This window comes from Harpia harpyja, chromosome 4 (genome assembly GCF_026419915.1).
Source record: "Harpia harpyja isolate bHarHar1 chromosome 4, bHarHar1 primary haplotype, whole genome shotgun sequence".
Taxonomy (NCBI): Eukaryota; Metazoa; Chordata; class Aves; order Accipitriformes; family Accipitridae; genus Harpia; species Harpia harpyja.
In genome coordinates, this window is record NC_068943.1 from 7,618,171 (window position 1) to 7,641,391 (window position 23,221).

General features: G+C 38.3%; 1 protein-coding gene across 1 annotated transcript in view; it reads right to left on the bottom strand.

Moving 5' to 3' along the window:
• Positions 1 to 22,930, bottom strand: part of GPC6 (glypican 6) — a 535,318-nt gene extending 512,388 nt beyond the window's left edge. Inside the window, exons 1-2 of the mRNA XM_052785623.1 lie at positions 22,910 to 22,930; positions 21,878 to 22,115 (exon numbers count right to left, since the gene is read on the bottom strand). Coding sequence (XP_052641583.1) covers positions 21,878 to 22,115; positions 22,910 to 22,930 — 259 coding nt within the window. The remainder of the gene's footprint in view (positions 1 to 21,877; positions 22,116 to 22,909) is intronic.
• Between the last annotated feature and the right edge of the window lie 291 nt (positions 22,931 to 23,221).

Consider the following 23,221-nt stretch of genomic DNA (forward strand, 5'->3'; position numbering starts at 1 on the left):
CTGTGATCACTCTGATTTATTGTGATATCATCTTACCTAACTTTAGATACCTGTGACATGCATCTGAGAGGCTTAATCTTCATTCCTCGTATAGTCAATAGAGAAAAGGAGCCACATATAAGATGTACTCATCTAACCTATTCTAAAGTAGGAAATGTGTTGTGCCCTGAGAGCTCCTATTTCTTTCCGCTGACTAACAAGGGAGTTGAGACAATTTGCTCAGATGAAGTCATCCAAGCACTGGCTGACATCCCCATTCAAAAAAGAGAGAGAGAGAGAGAGAGAAAGGGAGAGGGAGAGAGAGGTACCAAAGATGCAGAGCAGAAGGAACTAGGCTAGATGGAAAAGGCCTGGCATCAGGAGGGTAACCAGCCTTTAATATTTAAGTCCTGTGTAAAGAAGAAGGAGAATCATCAGGAACTGGGAACAACAGCAACCAACATAAATATCTCAATTAATAGAAAAGTACGGACAGATTGACATTGGGACATAATTCAGAACCGAACAAGGTGACGAACAGATTTAACTGCCAAAGGCAGAAAGGAAAACACCCTGAATAACTAGATTACCAAGCCTGAGGAAAGCAAGAAAAGAGAGGTATAAATGTGCACAGAGCACTGAAGCTAGAACACAACAGGAAGGGAAACTTCCCCAGCTTCCTACACAAGGCTAACTCTTCCAGGCCCATACAGCTCTGCTATGTAGTTAAGAATATCCCGCTTCCTTTTTAATATATATAGCATTTGTTTGTTGCTCCTATTTAAGATTTTTACATCTTTAAAATACCTGAAGTTTTTGTTTTTCTGGCTGCTCCAGATACTGCCACCAGACAAACCAGAGAATCTCAGAAATGCTGGTTGGAAGGGACCTCTGGAGGATATTTAACCCAACCTCCCACTCAAAGCATGGCCAGCTGGGGCCTTGTCTAGCCAGACCAGGAAAACCTCCATGGATGGAGATCCCACAGCCTCCCTGGGCAACCTGCACCAGGGCTGTGCTGCCTCCTCGAGATTTTTTTTTTTAACCTGAAGCTTTCAAGCTGCAATTTGTGGCCATTGACCTTTGTTATATCATCTGGCACTTCTGAAGAGAGTTTGGTTCTATTATGTTTGCCACTAGATATCCTTTAAGAAATTATAAGCAGCTATTCCATCTTCCCTTTTCCTCCTCTTTGTCAGACTAAACAAACCGAATTCTCTCTGATTTTCTTTATATAACATGTACTGTAGGTCCCTGACCATTCTGTAACCCTCTACTGGACCCTCTCCTGTTTCTCCACACCTCTTTTGAAGTGGGAGCCTAAAATGAATGGAGTATTCTAGGTGTGGCCTCAGCAGCACCAAGTAAAGGGAGGTTATAATTTCTCTCCACTGGCTATGCTTCTCCTCATATATCCCAGTAGACATGTTTGTAGCAATAAGGCAAAAAGCAAACTGTTCATATTCAGCCTGCCATGCATATTGACCCCTAGGTCCCTTCAGTAGGGCTAATTCTCAGGCAATTGCTTTCCAGCCTGCACGTGGCTTGTCACTCCTAGGTGCAGAGCTTTTGCCTTCTCCTCATTGAACTTCATGAGGTTCCTATTGACGCAGTCCTCAAGTTAATCCACATTTGCCTTGATAAGCCTCTGGACCAAAGTTCACATTCCTCACATCAGCCATTTCCCCTAACTTTGTGCCACATAAAAAGTTTGTTCTATGTCACCATCGAGGTCACAGATGATGATGCTGAACACTATGGGCCTCAGCACCCGTCCCCTAGCATGCTGGATACCCTCACTTCAGCAGCTGCCCGCTGGGCATCTAGCCACTGATCACTGCCCTTTGAGCCTGACGGCCCAGACAATTTTCTACCCACATAGCAGTCAGATTAGGCAGCCGGGGTCTCCTCAGCTACCAAATGAGAACACTGTGGGAGACGGTGTCAAAAGCCTTACCAAAGTCAAGGTATATTACTTCTATGGCTCTTCTCTCATCCACAGAGCCAGTCATTTTGTCGGAGAGGCAATCAGGTTGTTCAAGCATGATTTGCCCTTGAATGCCTGCCGTGAACACTCGCAGTGCCTGAATGCAGCTGGCCTCACAGTCTTTTAATTTTAACACCTGCAAACTGACAATCTCAGTCCTGCAATGCTGTTGAGCCCCAAAGTGATGTTGAAATGACACAGCCAGCACCTGCTGCACTTCAGGACATCATAGATTTGTATTCATTTTTTCAGCGCGCTGTTTCGAGGGATAGCAATAGACTCCGTAAGATCATACTTGCAGATTAACAAGCAATAATAGAAATATTACATTCCTAAATACCTCCCCATCTCATTCTTTGGGGCTGTCTTTTATTTCCCAAATCAAGCCTTAAAACTAAATCAAATTAACTTGAAACTACTGAGTAATAAACAGAGAAAGTGTTTTCAGAGTCATTCAGATGTTCTAAACATTAGTTATGAGACATCCGATTAAAAGCATTCCTTTACTGCAATCTTCTGTGAATAAATGATAACATCTATTCATGTTTACAAGGGTATACAGCTATACATAATACACGTACATCTTAGACAGGTTTCCAGGTCACATAAAGGTGTATTCGCAGTAATTACTCTTGGTATTTTTGTCAATATCATCATCTCTATTAAGATATTCCACATGCAGCATTTTCAAATACCAGGTTTCATTGCTTCCATTTAAAATAGCATGTTTTGAAGTCATGGCAGGGCTACCTTATAAGACATGCATTTCTGTCTTTCAGAGGCAAAGACAAACAGATCAGTTACTGAACAGTAAAGGTCAAAGCATAAATCAATCATCTCACTAATAAGCTATCTTCAAGCAATAGCTGTATAAGGAATAGAAGAACATTTAGCTTGGTGTTCTTTGCACAGATATTTCAAGAGAAAAGGCTCAAGATGACATCCTGATTCCCATCAGTCCTCTGAGAACAGAGCTTTAAAACGCTGGATAGCTCAGAGCTAAGTGCTGTAACAGGCTGGTGCTAGGCCAGCCAGCAAACTAATTACATGTATTGTATGCTGTCAGTTGAAGGAATGGACATTTAAGTGTATTTGTAGCATTTGCAAACAAATTTCCTAACTTCTTCATCTGTTGAAGACATAGAATACATCTCTTTTTCCAGCTTTCTGGTTGTTTATATTTTTTCTTCCTAAATATTTCTGTCTATAGGACTATGCTAGGTACGCCTGTCCTTTCACCTCTGGATTCACTTCTGGTCCTGTGGAGATGCAATGGTTAGTTTTGCCTTTTCTGTTCTTTTTACTTGTACATATTTTTGTTTGCTTGTTTCTCTGTTTGCTTGTTTTATACAGGTATGCTGACATTCTGGGAATGCAGTCACAACTATTTATATCGCACCAAGTAAACAGTGATTGTAATAGTTAATTATATCAGAGAGTATCCTTATCATTCAAACACCATTATTTAGCAACAGCTGCCACTTTCCAGTACCTGTGATATCAGAACACATTCCTGGAGGACAAATAATGTGGCAAGCCAGAGAGGAGGAAGAAAGAGTACAAGCCAGAAGCTGCCACAAAATGAATTTCCACTTTACTAAGTGCATGTGTTGTTAAGCAATACTCTTCTTCCTCTTCTGAAAGTTATGAGCAAAGCTGGCTCTTGGAAATCATGCACATGCCAGAAGAAAGCAGCACAAAATCTCTCTCCAGCTTAAAAGGCAGCATTGTCTTGCCTTTATGAAGAAGACATAGTCTTAAGAGAAGGAATAAGTAGGTACCACTGAGCTGAACTGTTGTTCACTGTTATTAGGTAGGACATGACGATAACATTGGTTTTCCTGTTCTGTATAGAATATGGTAAATATAAAGTATTTGACAACGGAAACAAAATTTCTAATAGAGAAACTGTATTTGAAATCATTACCTACAGAACCTACAGTCAGGAGGTTCTGCTTAACAGCTAAGAAGTGATGCAAAATATGCTGAATTTTAATAAGCATTATTTATAGTTAGCTCACTACAGAATGGTGCCTTGGTGCCTTGGACAGAATTTAGTAGCTAAAATCAAAACCCAGCCAGGCCTAGTGAAATAATATATTTATTTGTTCATTTTGGATAAAATTTGAGGAAATCAAGGATAAGTAGTTCTTTACCATTTTAGAGATATTCTAAGCACCTTAATAACCAATGAGATACAGAAAATGGAGTGGTCAATGCAGTAATGGTACTCACGGAAACAATTTTAGTGCCAGCCAACCTTAAATGTTTCTGTGAACACTGAATCTAGGAAGGCCACAAGTCTACTGCAATTTGGTAACAGACCTGAAGAAAAAGGCTTGCTTTGTTTGATAAATAACTGGGGTTCAATGATCCACTTTAGCTGTGGGAAGCTGGCATGAAGTTCCACAACAGAAATTTGATACGAGAACAGTGTTGTTTTGAAAGATCAATGGTGAGAGGAGGTTATGGCAGAATTTCAGCAGTCTAATTAGTTATGTTAGTAGTATATCCCAAAGAGCTTTTGTCAGATAAAAAATGGGTGTTCTTTTCAAATGAATCATCTATTAATCACCTGGAAGAAGGAGTAAACAGCACATTAATTAAATTTGTAGATGATTCCAAAATGGGAGGCGCTGCAACAACTTATACAGAGGTAAGACAAAAAGCCTGTAGTGATTGAAAATAAAAATTGGCAGTCAGTACTGAAGTAGGTTCTATCTAGAAAAACACAAGTGAATGCATTTAAGACAAATAAGAAAAAAAATCAACAGGAATACCTGGGGAAAATGTCCTGAGGGTAATAAACGTAACGTGAATGTGTAACACAGTGTCACAGCAAGGAAAAAAATCAGTTTCATTTCATAAGGCAAAGGACATTGTAAACCAGAAACCCCTTCTATGGCAACATGGTGCACTCACTGAATATTGTGTATAGGTCTCAACGTTTCTACACCAAAACCCTGAACTGAAAGGAATTTACAAAAAAGTAATAAAAGTGACTATGAGAGAAAATTAAACTCATGAGAGAAAATAAAAAGAATTCTTGCTTACAGGAAAAGCTTGGATCAATGAAAAGCAAGAAAGACTGTGACTTTTTCTAAAAACTTTATGGCATTAACATCATGAAAGATGAGGTTATATCTAAGGGTCCAAGACAATGCAGGTGAAAAGCCAGCCTTGTTCCATTTGCAATTTTGTCACTACCAAATTGTGTGACCTCAGGATAGTCAGACTGCCTTTATAAGCCTCAGTTTCTTCATAGTCTTTATAGGTATATGAATATTGTAAGAATATTTTCTTAGTTCACAGAGAAGTTGCAAGACTTTAATTAACCAATCTTGATTTAAATTATTAAAAAAATTAAGAGAAAATACAAATAGTAGAATGAAAATACATGGGGTGAAAAACATAATATGTCTGAGATACTTTCACATACAGAAGAACTGTCAAGATCTGGATAGGTTAAACTGCTTGAAAGAATGAGTTAGCATCCTTGTGGTTCAAAGGTTTAGGGATATGTGATTTACATTCTCATTTAACACCTATGAATTCCATCTCTATCATTCTGGAACAACGATCCTTTGCATATTCATCCCCCTGTGAATAATATGTGTGAAGTCTTTCTATGTGGCTAGAGAGAATTATGTATTTGGTTAAAATATGACAATGCAGGACAAGTCTGCAAAGTCTGACTACAAATTTTCTTTTCAGCGAAGTGCCTTGAGTCTAATTTCAGAAATGTTTGAAGCAGATGCAGATTTGAAAACAAGCCCTGTCATTCAGAGAATGAATATGCAATTCATAATTGTCTTTTTTTGGTAGTGGATGGGGTAGGGGATAGTATTTTTCAGACTATGTTAATTTATCTACGGAATTCTAATTGCTAAACCTGTTTTCAGCCTTTCTTCATATCTTACCTAAGAAGAGATATCAACATTAACAGGAAAGCCTGACAATCCATAAGCATGTTCTATGTTCAACAATTAAAATATGACAGATAGATTGACACCAGCATCAGAAAAAGTTCTGTTTATTAATTATCTGTGTGACTAATCTCAGAATCTTGCTTTCACAAGGAATGTCGCCTTAGAAATGCTCTATTCTCTAGGCATTTCTAAACCATTCCCTAAATTCCTTCTCAAATGGCACTGAACTCTTTGGAAGCAAAACCAGATTATTTTCTTTCCCCCACTCATACAAACTAGGATCATTACTGTAAACTTTGAGCTGCCCTCATGTACTCAATAATTAAGTTGGCAAAGACAGAGAAATGAGACTTATTTGGAAGATAAATTCCCTGCAATAAGGAACAGCATAGTAAGGTATAGATGGTAAGGATTCAGGGATAGAAGAGTTGTCATCCACCTTTATTATTAAATGAACAAATAACATTATTGTCTTATTAGAAAATGTGGGCTGTTTCTATTGTAAAGCACAGTACATCTAAGTAAAACCTAGATCTATTTCCTGAAGAGACTTCAAGTCAATGCCCCAGCACTATATAAATGTGATACTCCATTAACTCACACATGTTTTGCAAACAGAAGCTGAGAAGAAACCTTTTAGCTGTTGCAGAACTTGCTGCACTTGTTCGTAGATGGTCTATTAGCGAATTTGGTAGTGTGCTGTTTCACTGGGTAGTCTAATAACATCTTTTAAAAAGACTAAGTGGTAAGGCATTGGTGGGAGCAGGGTCTGGCCCTTTCCTAGGAGTTTGAAATCTGCATTGGTACTTTGATGTTTTGTCCTGGTTTCAGCTGGGATAGAGTTAATTGTCTTCCTAGTAGCTGGTACAGTGCTATGTTTTGAGTTCAGTATGAGAAGAATGTTAATAACACACTGATGTTTTTAGTTGTTGCTAAGTAGTGTTTAGACTAAAGTCAAGGATTTTTCAGCTTCTCATGCCCAGCCAGCAAGAAGGCTGGAAGGACACAAGTTGGCATAGGACACAGCCAGGGCAGCTGACCCAAACTGGCCAACGGGGTATTCCATACCGTGTGACGTCACACCCAGTATATAAACTGGGGGGAGTGGGGGCGGGGGGATCGCCGCTCGTAGACTAACTGGGTGTCAATCGGCGGGTGGTGAGCAATTGCACTGTGCATCTCTTGTATATTCTAATCCTTTTATTATTACTATTGTTATTTTATTAGTGTTATCATTATCATTATTAGTTTCCTCTTTTCTGTTCTACTAAACCATTCTTATCTCAACCCACGAGTTTTACTTCTTTTCCTGATTTTCTCCCCCATCCCACTGGGTGGGGTGGGGGGGAGTGAGTGAGCGGCTGCGTGGTGCTTAGTTGCTTGCTGGGGTTAAACCACGACATGTTTTTATGTCACAACTGAACATAAGCAGACAGCCAAGCACTAAGTTATCAAGTTCCTCCTTCGCAAAATTTCCACCTCCAAATTTTGTTACTCTCTTGACAGTATTTTGTTCTTATCTCCAAGAGTTACTTGCTATACTACATGGCCAGACCACTGAATTTTCACCTCTCCCTATCTTTCTATTCCTTCCTCCCCTTTCTTTTACCTGAAGAAACCACAGCACATTTTTGCTGATTTAACAAGCTAAACCAATTTAGTTGGTTTAAGGTTGGCTGCTGGTATGCATGACCATCACAGTAAGGTGACCCTGTGCTTGATCCTAAACTTTGACATCTAAAATTCTTGAACAAGATGAGTTTAACTATAGCCAGCCAAACATGTTCATCATATTAATGAAGGAAATTTCAAGTGAGAAGGATATGTAAGGTCTGAGTAGCAAAAGGAGATTTTTAAAAAGACAGAAGGAAAGAATCCACACCTAGGAACACTGAGGTCCTGTATACAAGTTGTATGCAAGGAAAACAAAGGTCACTCATTCAAACAAGAATAATTTCAGGCAGTATCTTTTAAATCTTTGCAAGCAGAAGTAATTTAATTTTTTTCCTTTTCATTGGCAATTTATTCTTTCAAATGACTTTTAATATTTTGATCTAAAAATGTACTTGTTACAAAGATGCCTTGTTTTGCCCTTTCATCTGTGCATCCTATAGTCATCAGAAAATTATCTTGCTAGTAGCATGTCTAGTAATGGTACAACATTTAGAATGCAAGAACGATATTAATCTACTTATGTAAAAAAAAAAAAAAAGAGAGAGAGAAAGAAATTTTCTGTAAGCCACAAGCAAAAATACTGAGCAAGAAACAAGAAATAACACATGGCCACAGTATTAACTTTTTAATTTCACATGGGCATGAACAGCACTGCACAAACTCACAAGCAATATTATCACCTGAGTCTCAGTTTGAGACCTGCCAATAGAACATCCAGGGATACCTTCTTTTGCACACCTACAGCACCGTATTAGGGATCAAAAAATCATCCCTGTAAATGACTGGGCCTGTGCTTTTTCCCCCTAATGCTGTATTTGTTTTTATTCCAGAGATTACATAAAAAGCCTCTCACATCACTGCTAGTCCTAACTTAAATAAGGATTCTAGCTTTCCTGCGTATGCTTAAGGTAGTACAGATAAATAAATACAATATAGATTATCGATAAGGGCATTGCCAGTATGCATAGTAACACATTTTCTATTTAGGGAATTTGTAAAAAGCATCATTAGAGAAGCAAATTAAAGAAATTAAGACATTTAGAAATTTTAAGTCAAATCAGAAAGCTGTTATTGTTTTTATGCTGTGCTAAGATGGTTTCCTTTCAAGCTGTGCATTTGAAAACCTAGTTACAGATACTCCTTGCATTCTGAAGTCTCTTTCGAGTTGAAGAGGAAAAGCAGGTGCCAGGCAGAGGGCAGATTTACGTATTACATGATACTCAACAACAATAAAAACTTCCTGCTGGGAAACAATCCTCAGGTTACAGCCTCCTTCTCCTGCTCATACCTTTAGATGATTTACCAGATCCTGCAGGCTTTGACAAAAAAATCCATTGACTGCAATGGCACTAAAGCCCTGTAGGTTGCCCAGTGAGATGATACCCTTGCTGAGGTGGCCTTCCTCAGGCCACCAGGTTTCAACACTTAACCATCCTTTCATGGGAGTAACGCCACCATAAAAGTACAGTCAGTTTTCATCTGTTCTTCTCTCACCTCTAATCTTCCCTCCCTTTTCCACACCGCTATTCTTCCATGCGCCTCTTTAGAAACAGATGAACAAACCCATTTCCTCCTAGGCACACTGCTACAACAGTGATAAAGTTTTAGCAAGCAACTTACTGATTTGTAAGTAGAAAACCAGATCATGCTAGAGAAACACATCTCAGCAATGTAACTACATAAATCACGAGCATAGACCAGGTGAAGGTGAGGATAAGGTGTTTTATTTCAAAGTGCTTTTTTAAAAATGGTGGGCACCACATTGCTTTGGGTTGCTGCATTTTATTTTATGCATTAGCTGAAAATGCAATTGATCCCCATGCAAAGGCCTAGCATTAAGCCTGCATATATTTAGGTCCAGCACAGACTTATCCTTGGGCTAAGAACTGAACAGGGATTTTTCTAGTTTTATGTACTGTCATGGATTCCAGTGCATATGAAAGCAAGCAGTTCAAAAACCCAGTCTTATTAAGGAAGAGAATGTAGGAATGTAAGGTGCCAGAAAATCCAAATAAATCCCCATGCTTTTAGGCTTCCCTCTGAACAGTTAAGCATGGTATTATCCTGGCAAGAATAGTATTGTCTCTCTGGCTCTGTCGTTAGAACTGGTCAATTATTACTTTGAACTAACACTAATATTTTCTTCCTTTTCAAGAACTATGTAAAATCAGAGAAAAATAGAATTCAGGTACACTCAGACTCCTCAGACCAGCAGTACCTTCTTTCCACACAGAGCATTATTAAAGGGCCATTTGAAAACTTTTTCCTGTTTCTCTTTCACTTTCCAAAGCCTGTCCCATTTTCATGATTTTTTTGTTGTTGTTTTGGCATAAAAAGAAGTACTTATACAAGGGTATGCAGATATAATAAGGCAGGTCCTGATCACATCTATACAGAGACTGCATGGCACTGAAACTTCTAAAAATACTAAAGATATGCCCATAGTTACTCAAGGAGTGTGATACCATGACTATAAAATGTTGGGGGAAGAAAAGTCTGTGGTAGGGTAATTTCCAGCCTAAGAGCTGTATAAATTCTTAATTTGAATTTCCTTAATGATCACTTGATATTTAACATCTCATTTTTATTTAACAGAGAAGCTGTCACGTAGGGGTCCCTATCCTGCAAGGCATTTTATTTTATCCCCATCTTTAATTATGTCACCATACAACTTGCTTGAGAAGCTAGTCTCTGGCAGTGGAGTGCTGAAAAAAATACAACACACTAAAATAACTTCAGCTTGGACACAAGCTTCCACAGAATACTAATTTATTTGTTTCAGTCTACTTATTGGCATTTGGAGCTATATCTATGCCCAGTGTAAAGAGTGTGACATAGACGTGGATTGATTGATATTTAAATAGTACAACAGTGTATCTGCTAAATAATATCTTTAAGTCAATAGAATGAACAGAATGAAATTGAATCTTTACAATGTCTTAATAATTGCTATTGATAAAATGATGGCTATGCCAAAACATTAGAAGAGTGGTTAAGGAGGAATGTGTTGGAGGACTTCCATTTATTAATGACATTTCAAGAACAAATCCCAGGAAGCATCCTAGAGACAGGAATGTGTGACAGTGGGTATTTCTCATTAGCCTATTTGGAAAAATTTTACTAGCACCACTCAGGTCTCTATTTCTTCTCCCCTGTCTCCAAACTGTTCTGGTGCTACTGTGATTTTTCCAGACATGGCACTTCAAGCTCTACATTGGCACATAAAAATGCCACATGTGGTATAGGGTACACTATATAACTGGGGAGTATTTAAGAAGGTTGTTTGATTTAGCAGCATCTTGCTTCTGTCTGAAATGTCGCCATTCCCATTGATTGCATTGCTAGAAGTAGAGTCTGAAGAAGTAAAACTCCAAGAATGATTGGATTCTGGGTTAATGTGGCAAAACTGGACCAAGTAGGATGTGGTGATGTAATGAACCTCACTAAACATGGAATTTTCACTGGTTCAAGTTTCCAGCTAATAGAAACAAACAAACAAACAAATCTCCTCCCCTAGATTAGAATGATCAAGCCTTTATACCTTTACTTGGACTTAAAAACCAATGTGTGAATAAATAAATCATAACTTTTAGAAGCTGAATACCAACATGCTTACAAGTGCACAGTGGCCTTTTAAAATATCAGATCATGTATGTTTTGGTATCAAAATAGGAAGCTGAATCTCAAATATAGACTACATATAGGAAAAAGATGGCTTCTGGGCATCACACTAAAAAGCAGACTAATTTCACAGCTGTAGCTCTCCGCTAGCTGTAGCTCTCTTCACTAGGCAGCAGATCTCAGCTAGCTGGGTTTGGGTAGAGTCCAAAAACAATCCTGAGATGTCTGAGACTGGGATCCACTCCTCACAGTCTAGAACCATCTTCAGCTCATGGCCAGTACGGAAACTTCATTAGGCACCAGAGAAGGTGAGACAGGTTTCCCCTGCAAGTTATTTAATGAGAGCTTAAATTAATATGTTATTTACTTGTAGAAGTGCCAGGAAAGTTATGGAGATATATACAACAGTAGACACTGAAAAAACACTGCTTTCCTGGGAGTGTTTGAGATTTGCTTGTAAAGCTGATCAAAGTGTTAACATCAGAAACTTGGAAAAATTAAAAATGCAGTGCTGATGCTTTTCACAAATTCATAGAACTTCACTGTGCCATAAAACATACTACTGGAAAAAAGTTTATAATAATTTGTTTCCTCATTTTTAAATGCAAATGTTGGATTTTTCAGTTGAAAGTAACCTTTAGCATTCATTTGAAATCCTTCAGAACACCTGAATTTATGAAATTCAAAAATAAATCTGTATAGCATTCTGTTGACATGAAATGCATACTTCAACTTCAAATCTTGCTTCTTGCTTTGATTGGTGGTGATTGAAACAAGGTGTTTTCTTCAAGCAATTGTTTCTAGCTTTTAAAAATTAAACCCCCCCAAACAGTCATTACTTGCTTATTCTTAATAGTTAATAGCCCTGAGAAAATTGTAAATTTCCAGTCTGTATGCCTTCACATGCATCCATTTCTTGTTATGCTTTGAAAGCTTGTCCTATTTTTCCTCTCTAGAGATTTTACATGCTACAAAAACTAGTTCACATGAAGCAGAGATCAGCTCTTCTTCCAGTGGTAACTCCATGGTGCTACCAAACTTTGATTCAACTTTTATACAACAAGTATGTATAAATTGATGCCTTCCTTACGCTGCACACCCCTGTGAAAATGCTTCAATGTCAGAAGAAGGGAAAAGCAGATAACAACAGAACTTATTTCCTCAGCACAGTTTTAGTACCTGCATAGTCAAGTTGCTCTTACCAGAGTAAAAATTAAATTGCATACATTGTACCCACTCACTGAAGTTAGTACTCAACAACTACCTTCTCTTGCCTTTTTTTGGCCATGATCTTGCTGAGATTTCATTGACTGAAAATGTCCTAAGTTACTGAAATGAGCTGTTTTCACCTCCTTCCTGCTTCACATGTCTAATGTTTTCACTATGAGTGTAGCTCTTCAAGAGCAAGGACAGCCTTTTAGCTGTGTGTTGATGAATTTCCAAACTCAGAAATAGCGAATGGTTTCTAGATGCTCCCGTAATACCACAAAAAAAGTATCAATTCACAGTAAATAATTTCACCTAAGAATGTTAAATTAATAACTTGCCATATATTAAAGAAGATACATTACAGGCCTTAAGGTTTGTTGTTCATTTTATTTAAATTCTTGGTATGGCTTCAAAGCACACTTCACGTAGCGATGGTGTCCACCATCTGTCTCTCCACTATTATGAAGACTATCTTCCAGAAAAGCTGCATCAAGTTACCTATCTAAGATTGCTCCTATAAGCTATAAGATTATAGTCATAATAGATAGTACTTTTGCTCCTACCTCTCTGTCTCTCTCTCTCCCCCCCTGTTCCAGCTAATCTCCTGCTCTATGCATTGCCCTTAGAGTATCACTGCTGTTAATGATAGGTAACTGGCCTGCACATTGGTGAAACATTCAGCTGACATTTCAGTGATGTATCATTCTGAATGCATAAAGCACACAGGTTACAACTAGAAGAAAATGAGTTTATTTCTGATAAAGCTTGTAAATGAATCTATACATACCCCAGAGTAAACTAAGCATGCGATGCATAAACAATAAATGCATTAAACAAAAGCATTTCATTGTAACTTGGAAAAGATGGGAAAGTTGAAAATAAAGATCCCAATTTACGTAAATATCCCAAGAAGTGAATGAGTGGGAACTGTAACAGTAATATTCAGAAAAAGAATCTGTAAAAAACATTATGGAGAATCAGTGAAATTTAGTGTTCCAATATATTTAGGAAAATTGGAACATTTCAACAATATAGGTGCCTCTATCTATTGAGCCATGCATTTTTTTAAGTCCCAAGATTTCAGAAAGGACACCTGAATGTTCATGGACAGTACCAACAAGCAAGAAATACTGCAGTATGGATAATCTGGTAGGGTTTGTATCTTGGTGATCTGCTTCTATTTTGTCTGTAGCAGTTTGGCCAGCAATAACTGTGCTAGTTACGGTGGTGTCACATCTAACAACAGTTGTGCGGCAAGCATGGTGTTACGCTAACCAGCTTGCCTGTACACCATTTGTCAGCCCTCACTGGCATCGAGTGGGGCTGCCCACACAGAGACCGACTGCTACTCCTTTCAGCCAGCACCTACACAGTCAAGCAGCTAGATTGCAATATGGGAGCGTAGGCAGCATATGTTTATTTTTACTTCTCAGCTATCAGTATAGAATGAGACCTAATGTATAGCAAGCAGGGAAGACTTCAGAAGCAATACCCCTGTGCCACATCTTTCCTATCTTCTTCCCGAAGATCTGGTAGCTCTGATTTATATATGCAATTTTCATAGTTACCACTAAGTATAGCAAAACTGGACCTTAATATGCCTGGTTTTAAACTATTTCTAAAAGTATTCTTATGGCACATAGGCATAGTTCCCTTCTCTCCCTAAAAGATCTATCTTACTGCTAAAAGTGACATCCCTATGACACCTCTCCCAGAAAAAGAGCCATTTCCATATTGTTCTGGTAAACCACAGAGCAGAGGTTAAAGGAAAAAAGGAAGCTTCAATTTAAAATAAACTCTAAAAAGACTTTTAGATAAGTAGAGATACAGGGATAGAGATTCACTAAATTATTTTTCAAATATTCCAGGATCCTTTTCATGATATACTATTTTAAGTTTGCTTTTAATTCCCCAGTTGTTTGGACACACAGACAAAAGATTTAAGAAAAGAAGGGCAGCAAAAAGACAACAGTGCCTGTGTATTACAGTCAAGAGATTAATCTAAAAAATAGTATTTCTGCATTTAATGAGGGTTGAGGACAACAAATGAGAAATTATAAGGCTACAGTTCCTATTATCCAGGGTGCTGACAATATGTATGAATACCCTTGTTTTGTAGCTGGGTTTTTATATTCAGTCTCTATTTTTGATTCTTACAGCATGGTTTTGTCCTTGCTGTGTGTCAGGTGAGCACCTACCATCAGAGTAAGAATCAGGTATGGGTAACAAAGCCTCTGACAGCTGACTGTCAGAAGACTGATGTCTTTCATCAGTGTTACGGACTTGAGGCTGGTCCTTTATTAATCCTATTGTTGTCCATACGCATATGAAGCATCTTTAATCTCAGGATTTTTAGTATTTGTGAATCAGTAATTTTACTTACGGGTTAGTATTTTTGAGGCTTGGACACTAAGTTCAGAAAACAATTTCCATCATAAAATATTAAAAACATACAGTATTCAGACCTTCAGCAAAGATTAAATGTCCTTTGAATTCAACAGGATGGCGTTTTTTTCAACCAGCATAAGATAATAACTGACCATCACAGTGCTTACTTGCCTCAATATTTTTAATGTCTTTCTCCCCACAAAATACTACAGAGAAAAACAGAGGATGACTTCTGCAAAAGAGGTAAATAAAGCACAAAGAGAGCTTCAAAAGTGTTTTAGGTGTTTCACTCCTTTATTCCGTTCCTTGGGGTGGAATTTATCTGAACAAATGTGTAAGTAAGTCCACAGTGTAGGCATCTATGTCTGAACTAAATGCCCTCTCTAATCAATATAGAGAAATAAGCACTTCAGGGAGAGATTTTTCCTGACCTATTTGAGGTGTGAACTTTAAGACCAGCTTGACTTGCACCTATCATTCCCTATTGACTACCGAGGGAACCCACAGGAGTACCCTACACTGTGGACATCTAACATTCAGCAAGGCAAATTCTGCTTTCTGTTTAACAGGAAAAACACTGGATCCCTACCCTCTCAAAGCCTGTTTGCATTTGGCTATACCTGGACAACATGCTTTCTAACGAGAGTGGGTCACATCCGCCTGTTCCAGCACAGGGTAGCAGCTTGCCCTTTGCTTTGCAGCTTCATAAACCTAATGCAGCTGGTTAGAAGATTACATGCTCCACTGACCAGCTGCACTTAGTGAATGAAGCTGCAGAAGAGCAGAGAGAACAAGCCATCCAAATGCACGAAGTGCATTTCCAGCTGCAGGGAGTGTGCAGAAGAGACCAGCTCCCACAGCGCTGCCTTTCAGTACAGGACTTGACCAGGTGACAGGAATTTGCAGCCCTGGCTAGAAACTGTTCTTACCACTGGGCCAATTCTCCCCTTCCAAGTTCTCTAGGCTTGTCACCTCTCATTTTTTGGTTAATTTTTAAAAAATAATTTATTTTGATCTAATGTAATTCACAAATTTTGACATAATATGTGAAACTTATAAACAGTAATCTCAGTGCAAATCTTACAGGATCTCCTTTATGTTCCTTTCCATGCTTTTTTTGTCAAGTTTAATGAGATAGTTACACCTGGCTACAAGAGTTCATCTCATTGAAGAGTTCCTACTTTGTTGGAAAGCAGCTTCACAAATTGTTTGTAGGCAACAGAGATTCCTCTTAGGCTATTACCAACTCTGATAGGATTTGGATCAGGTGTAGAATATTTTACTTTCAAATTAGTGTTTCCTGTCAAATATAAAGTAAGGGATCTTTTATCAAGAACCTCTGTAATGTTTAGAAACTTGCACCAGATGTCCAATGAAGGCTTGTAAGCAGTTACATACTACAAGCCAGCAGATGTTATCTTTATTTAAGGCTTCTAACTGCTCTAAGGCCTGTATTTTGGCAAGTGTAGAAGTTATGTAGTGTGTTAAAACAGTAGATGAATTATACAGAAACTGTGGCCCTGCTACCACTGTTACTGTCGAACAGTTGTGGAGTTTTAAAAATCCACCTGTCCTGCAATGGATTTTGCATTTGATGGGAAACACATTGCTAAGCGACACTGAAATCTTGTAACACAAAGAAAACAAAACAAAACAACACCACCTTGCCTAGAACTAAACCCAAAAATATCTGGTATCCCAGCTTTCGTATGGTGGGATTCTATGTTCTGCCGCAGACATGGCAGCACTGGAATAATATGAATAGCTGCATAAAGTACACAGATTATGCTATATCTATTTGACTTTCCCATACCCCTTAGAAGCCTCCTGTGTCCCAAACAGGCCTGTGGAAAAGGCAGACCTTTCTGATTCCCTGCTTCCAAAAACCAAAGAAACAAAACAAAAATCTTCCTGTGAAAACCATGCCCTTTCACATTCAAAGTAAGCAAAGCATGAAAAAAATATCCTGCTGAAAGTCCATCCTTCACCCACTGACCATGACAGCACCAGTGTACAAGTGGGCTCCTGTGCTGTTGCAGAAGTCCACGGAGATCAGTGCAGCCCCAAGCATAAGCTTCTTTCATAAATTGTGCAATAAAAGAAAAGGGAATAAGGAATATCTGGGATGCTAGCTATTCTTGCAGGTATTGTTTTGGGGGATTATCTTTGAAACTTTCTTTCCTGCCCTGTAATTTACACTGCTACTGCTGATAATGACTGCAAGGAATATAAGCAGCACTAATGGGTATGGATCACTGTTCTCCTAGACTGTACAAAAAAGGAGCATGGGGAATGATGACCCTGTAAGATAGATCAATGCAGCTGCAGATTGGTTCTTACACTATTCAGGTTATTTTCCTTAAATGGCATCATGCCTCACACATTCTGCTGAAGGCTATCCATATCCATTCAAGTTCATGACAGCTATTCTTAGACAGTCTTTCATTTTTAACGCCATTACCAAAACTACTACTGTACTTTTTAAAATGAGAATGAGGAGACAGTGTCTCTTTTATCAGGTTCAGATCTATTTAGCTTAAATTAAAATTATTTGCTATAATTTTCCTATAGTTATTCAAAGGATTAGTGAGAAAATGTCACCGAACAGCTACTTGTCTCCTCATTAACATTCATGACAAAACCTTCTGGTAGGGCTGGTTTTGGCTGCTGATGGAGCAATACTTAAAAGAAATTGGCTTGTCTGCACTGCTCAGCAATGCCACTATGCAAGGGAATTGGTGATAATAAGATGATATTATTACAGCTACACTGGGAACATAATATATTTTAAGCTGCTTTGAGGTATACAGTGGGGGTCCAAGAATTGCAGCATGATTGCTTGTCTATTGCTATGAACAGGAAACAGCTGATCATTACATGTCTGCTTATTTGGATTAGCCCTACCCAAGGCCTTGAGGTAAAAGAAAAATCCGCATCTGCTGGAACTGTTCGCTTCCTGTTTGTTTCCTGTCTGCTGGAACAGTTTTTTGTTCCTTTTCCTAGTTTTTGGAAGGGTGTATTAGTCCCACTGCTGAAACAGGTATTGCATTCTTTGCTAGGAACATTGAGCACCTACTGTTTCAGAGGAATTTTTCTCATTGCAAGGCTTTCTTTCTTAAGCAAGATTCTCAGGAGAAGATTCTCTGGATCCTTGTGCACCCATCAGTGAAATTCCAGATACTTTTTTTTTTTTTTTTAATTACCATCCAGTATGGCAATGCAATGGCAAATATACAGATATGGGCAATACAGTTGTAAACATCTGCACATAAGGCTCAGCCAAGAAACAACTGGCAGCTGGTATTATGTTGTGTAGTAACTCATGCTAATTCACACCGATTATCTAGAATATGGAAACCAAATGGAAAAACTATTCTCAGACCTTTGGCTCTGAGACATCTTTGAACCTCACATACTCTGAGGAATAAAACACTTACTTAGGAACAAATGAATCTAGAATAATGGAGCAGTTAGAAGTCCCAACACAGTGACAGCCCCTTAGAAATGTGGAATACAAATTAATAAGAAATGAGTAAGATTGTACAGGGCTTTAGGATACAAGAACTGATTGCCATTTAAAAGAAAGGCATGTTTTCTTCTGATGATAGCTGTTTCCAAAATGTCTAATAGTTTCTAAAGTTCTCTGTTACGAATTTCATATTTAGCTTCTGCTTAGAGTTCTTGTAGAGATTTGGAAAGTACTGCACTTCAGATAAATGAAATATAAAACTGACATAGAAATGATGTAGAAACATTGCCAGCAGGCTGAGGGAGGTGAACCTTCCTCTAAGCTCAGAACTGGTAAGGCCACATTTGGAGTGCTGGGTCCAGGTCTGGGCTCCCCAGTAGGAGCATACCAGTGCAAGTCCAGCAAAGGCCAGTAAGGTGATGAAAAGACTGGAGCATCTTTCCTATGAGGAGAGGCTGAGAGAGCTGTGACTGTTCAGCCTGGAGAAGAGAAAGCTCAGGGGGATCTCATCAGTGTGTATAAATATCTGGTGGGGGGAGTAGAGAAGATGGAGCCAGGCTCTTCACAACAGAGCCCAGTGACAGGACAAGAAGCAATGAGCACAAATTAAAAAAACAGGAAATTCAATCTAAACACAACCCCCCCCACTTTTTTTACTGTGAGGATGGTCAAACACTGGAGATATCCATGGAGATATTCAAAACACAGCTGCACAGCTGGGCGACCTGTAGTAGCTGACCCTGCTTTGAGCAAGGGGGGTTGACTAGGCCATCTCCAGAGGTGCCTTCACACCTCAGCCATGCTCTGATTCTGTGTAAGAATCTTTACCAGAGGCTAAAGAGACAATGTTTAAGTTACAACAGATTGAGTTTCCTTGTAGATTATATCACGAATAGGAATCTGGGACAAAATCCTGAAAAGGAAAACAGACCTTAAATTACCTCTCAAAATGGAAATCATAAAATCATTCCATCTATGCTTAAGTATATGGTTGTGGGACAGAAAGCAAATAAGATAAGAAAGCCAAGGCATATGAAGGTCAGATCATAATTTAACAAAGAGTTCACATACCCCTAGAAAGTCTTATGTTGCAAAGGTTAGCATTACCGTAACACATGCCTGGTACAGCAGAAAAAAAAACCTGCAAAAATCTACACGACCTTCCACGTCCCTTTCAAGAGTTTGCAAAATGACATAAATGTCTGCACAACCAAAACACTAGTTTAAATTGGCTCCTCATGGGAGCAATGCTAATATACTCTCAGCATTACTTAAATGTTCATATATTCTGTTATTGCTTAGATATGCTGCTCTTGATAAACACAGGTCCTGTACACAACTTCCATAAAATCATCACAATCGGTTGTATTTGTTTTGTTATTTCTGGTGTACAGCTTCAAATGGCAGAATCATGTATTAGAACTCTCTTGTACAATCGAAGTACCAAATTAAAACAAACAAAAGATGATCCTTGAAGAGTTAAAACATTGATGTTATCTAACAATCCAATATTTGCTTTATACTGAAAACCATCATCCTATTTTAAACTGCAACAAATCTAGCTGGTTTTATACTGAAGACAGCTTATTAGGTGAATATATTTTTTCATTAATGCATTTGCCCTTCTAGAAAGACTCAGCAGTTTTTCCATATAAGTGAACAACTTCTGAATAGTTTTAGAATAGCATTAAAATACTGAAACTATACACAAAGTTCAAATGCTCTTTGATAAGACTTCACATTGCAAATTCCCTTTAAAACATCAGTGATAAGCCAGAAGAAACCACTTAGTCTTTTAATTCACCTTTCTGCAGAGCAGATTCATAAGAATCCCAGAATGCAGTACGTACAACAGGTCAGTAACTTCCAGCTATATACCTTGCTGTCAGTATTAAGACACAGAATTTCAGGTTACTGAAAAAGCCATAATGTGCTTAAGCTCACTGCAATATGAAAAGGCCTCAAGTTGCCAAAGAATTAGTAAGGTACCATCTGAACTCTGTGGTAAATGACCCCAGCATTTTCAGTAAACTGCACTGCCCACTGAACACCAGTAATCATCTTGGGTTTCCTTCTAGAAAAAGAGAAAAGCCCTGTACGTGCTATAGATGGTTTGAAATGTCTGTTCTGCTTGCATACACATCTTGTAATATTGCACACAACTTCTGGATTTTTTTTTTTTAGGTCCTTCAAAGCCAGATAAAATTTTGAAAATCCACTACACAAAAAGTTCCAACTTCACATTAAAAAGGGAAGCCATCACAATGCAGAGCACTGCACAGTCATCCACACTGCAGTCCTTCCAAGGATTAAAGACGCTTTCTAAATTATATTAGCATCTGATCTACTGCTGCGGACTTTTCTCCAGTTCATCCTCATATTACACATTTCCCATTCCCTCCTTTTATAATTCATCTTCCCTTCTGTGTCATATTGATAGAATCAATATTAGAAGAAAAAAATCTTTAATTGGATAAAGAGAATGACACAGAATTACCCTAAGGAGTTAGAGACATCTTTGCTTTTTTCTGAATGCGACCTCAGAGTTTCAAAGTAGGCTTCCAACTTCAGGGATAACCTTTCCACCATTCTTCTACATGTGTGCATATGACCCGTTACCTGGGGTTAGCCAGCTTTACTGCACCTGTTTGCAGGCTTTCTACCTACATGCAAAGATGCAGCTCTGCAATCCTCTTTGCAATGCTGATTTACACCTCTTAGTGCCAGACCCTTTCCAACTTACACACATGCAGAAATGCTCAGGGGAACACTTTCAACACAAAGAGACTTCATATTTAGATAAAGCCACGATTGAGTATTCTGAAGCTCTTTGACTCTTTGCTAATCTGCAGTTTATGAGAAGAGCTCAATACAGTGTGACTTGTAAGTACAGTCACAACCATAAAAACTGCTTAACATTCATTATTAAAGACAAGCATTTAGCAAATTGCGACACTGAACCCTTGATCTTAGAAAGATCTTACATATGCTGAGGACCAGAGTAGATTAGAGTACTGATTAGGAACAAACAAAAACCCCAAACTGTCCTTGTCAATTCTTTCTAGGTATAAAAGATATGTTCGATACTGCTTAAGTGTCATGCTTTCCATGACAATCCCTCTCAAATACAACTGAGGCCTTAGCGTTTGGAAGCCAGAAGCCCTCTAAAAGACTCTCTACACCACAAGAAAATCACGCAGAAAAAAAGTACAGCCTTAAGGCTACAAAAAGGCAGACTACAAAAATACTGCTTTGCAATAACAAAAATCATGGGAGATCCACAGTTCATCTTGCAACAGTGAACATAATTGCAGACCTAAATTTTGCATCTGAAACTAGGAGACAAAAATTATAAACCTCTCTATGCATATCTAATCTCTTTTTTCAACATTAGCCAAGCCTGCAGGCGCTTAACAGTCCAGATTCTTGATGTCATTGTAATTAAAGGCAATACTCACAAGGCTGATAAGCATACCAGCTGTAAGTTAACCCTTATTTTAGCCAAACTGACAACTGCAAATGTGATATCTAATTGTAAAGAAAAGAACATTGGAATTTATTATGGATAACTGACTTTTAAATCCCATAACCTTGAAAATAAGTAAATAATATCCAGCCTACCATCAAACTTCTTGTGCCGGGACACAAAAGTGGTGCGTACAAAGTGACTTGTCTCCTCCACTAAGTTTTCAAACTCCAGTTTGCTCTGTTGGCTTAACTTGTCCTCCATTTCTGAGGTGCAACATGTATATTCCTGAGGGCAGATTCTCAAATGTTCCCCTGGAATCACAGGAAAAAAGGAATTAGAAATATTTGAATACAGATAGAAATGTGTCAGAACCAAATATACATGATGTCTCTTCAGTTCAGGAAGGTGGGCTACCCAAACAGCTCTTTAAGGCTTGACTACTTGATTGGGAACAATTTGAATCTCTATCAACAACTTTGCTGTAGTTGGGCATTCCTCACACAGGAGGGGAGACACACTTTGCAGAGTTGCTCTAATACTTCAGAAGCAGAACCGTCTCACGCCAAAAGTGATTCCTCATGCTGAAGAAGCCTTCCTCATAAACAGACACATACTTAAAAATTAAAAGACAACTGCTTGCTTCCTGTTTGTACTCAAAATGCCTGGGGAAATACCTAGTGAGATGACCTGTTAGAAGTCATCGGAGCTGTCTTGCTGTTAAAACCTGAAAAACAGAAATTATGTATTTCTGTAGATAAGTCCCACTTGCCCAAATGCACCAAAACATTCTCCCCTTATACCCTTCCACCCTTCCTTCTCTTCTGCTTGAGAAAGTGTATTTTAATGACTGTGTTTGGGTGCCACATGTTTTCTTGGGCAGCATTTCTTGTCAGACTGAGCAAATGCTCTGCTGAATAGGAGAAAGCAATGAAGAGTTTAATTAATGCTTATGTTATACGGAAATGCAATGTAACAGGTAATGAAAGCCTCTTATTTAATTCAATAGATTTATCTCTTGAAGCACTGTGGCAATACTTCTGACAATATTGCTTTCTTCAGTACAATTTGCAAGTGGAAACCAATTCTTTAGCTCATGAAATTAAAATGGTCTGTTATTACATGAAATGTGAATTTCCAATTGACACTGTACTATGTGTGTCAGAAACATTTAGCTCAGTTTGTACAAAGGCAGGAAATTCTACCATTCCCTCTTGAGAAATAAAAAGAACGATCTGCCTCTATGATTAAAGTTACTTGTAAGGCAATGAAAACATTTAGCTTTCTGTACACCGAATCCTGATTAAAAATCCCTCTGCAAATCTCTTAAAGGTGCAAATAAAATGATATACAAAGCCCAAGAGTTAAATAAATACTGGGGACCTGATTCTCGTTTATATTGAGGCTCCTTTCTACCACTGCTGAGCTATAAAGAAGATTTAAATGCAATTTATACCTACTTTAAGGCTACTTTTCACCATTCTTATTATGTAGTGAGG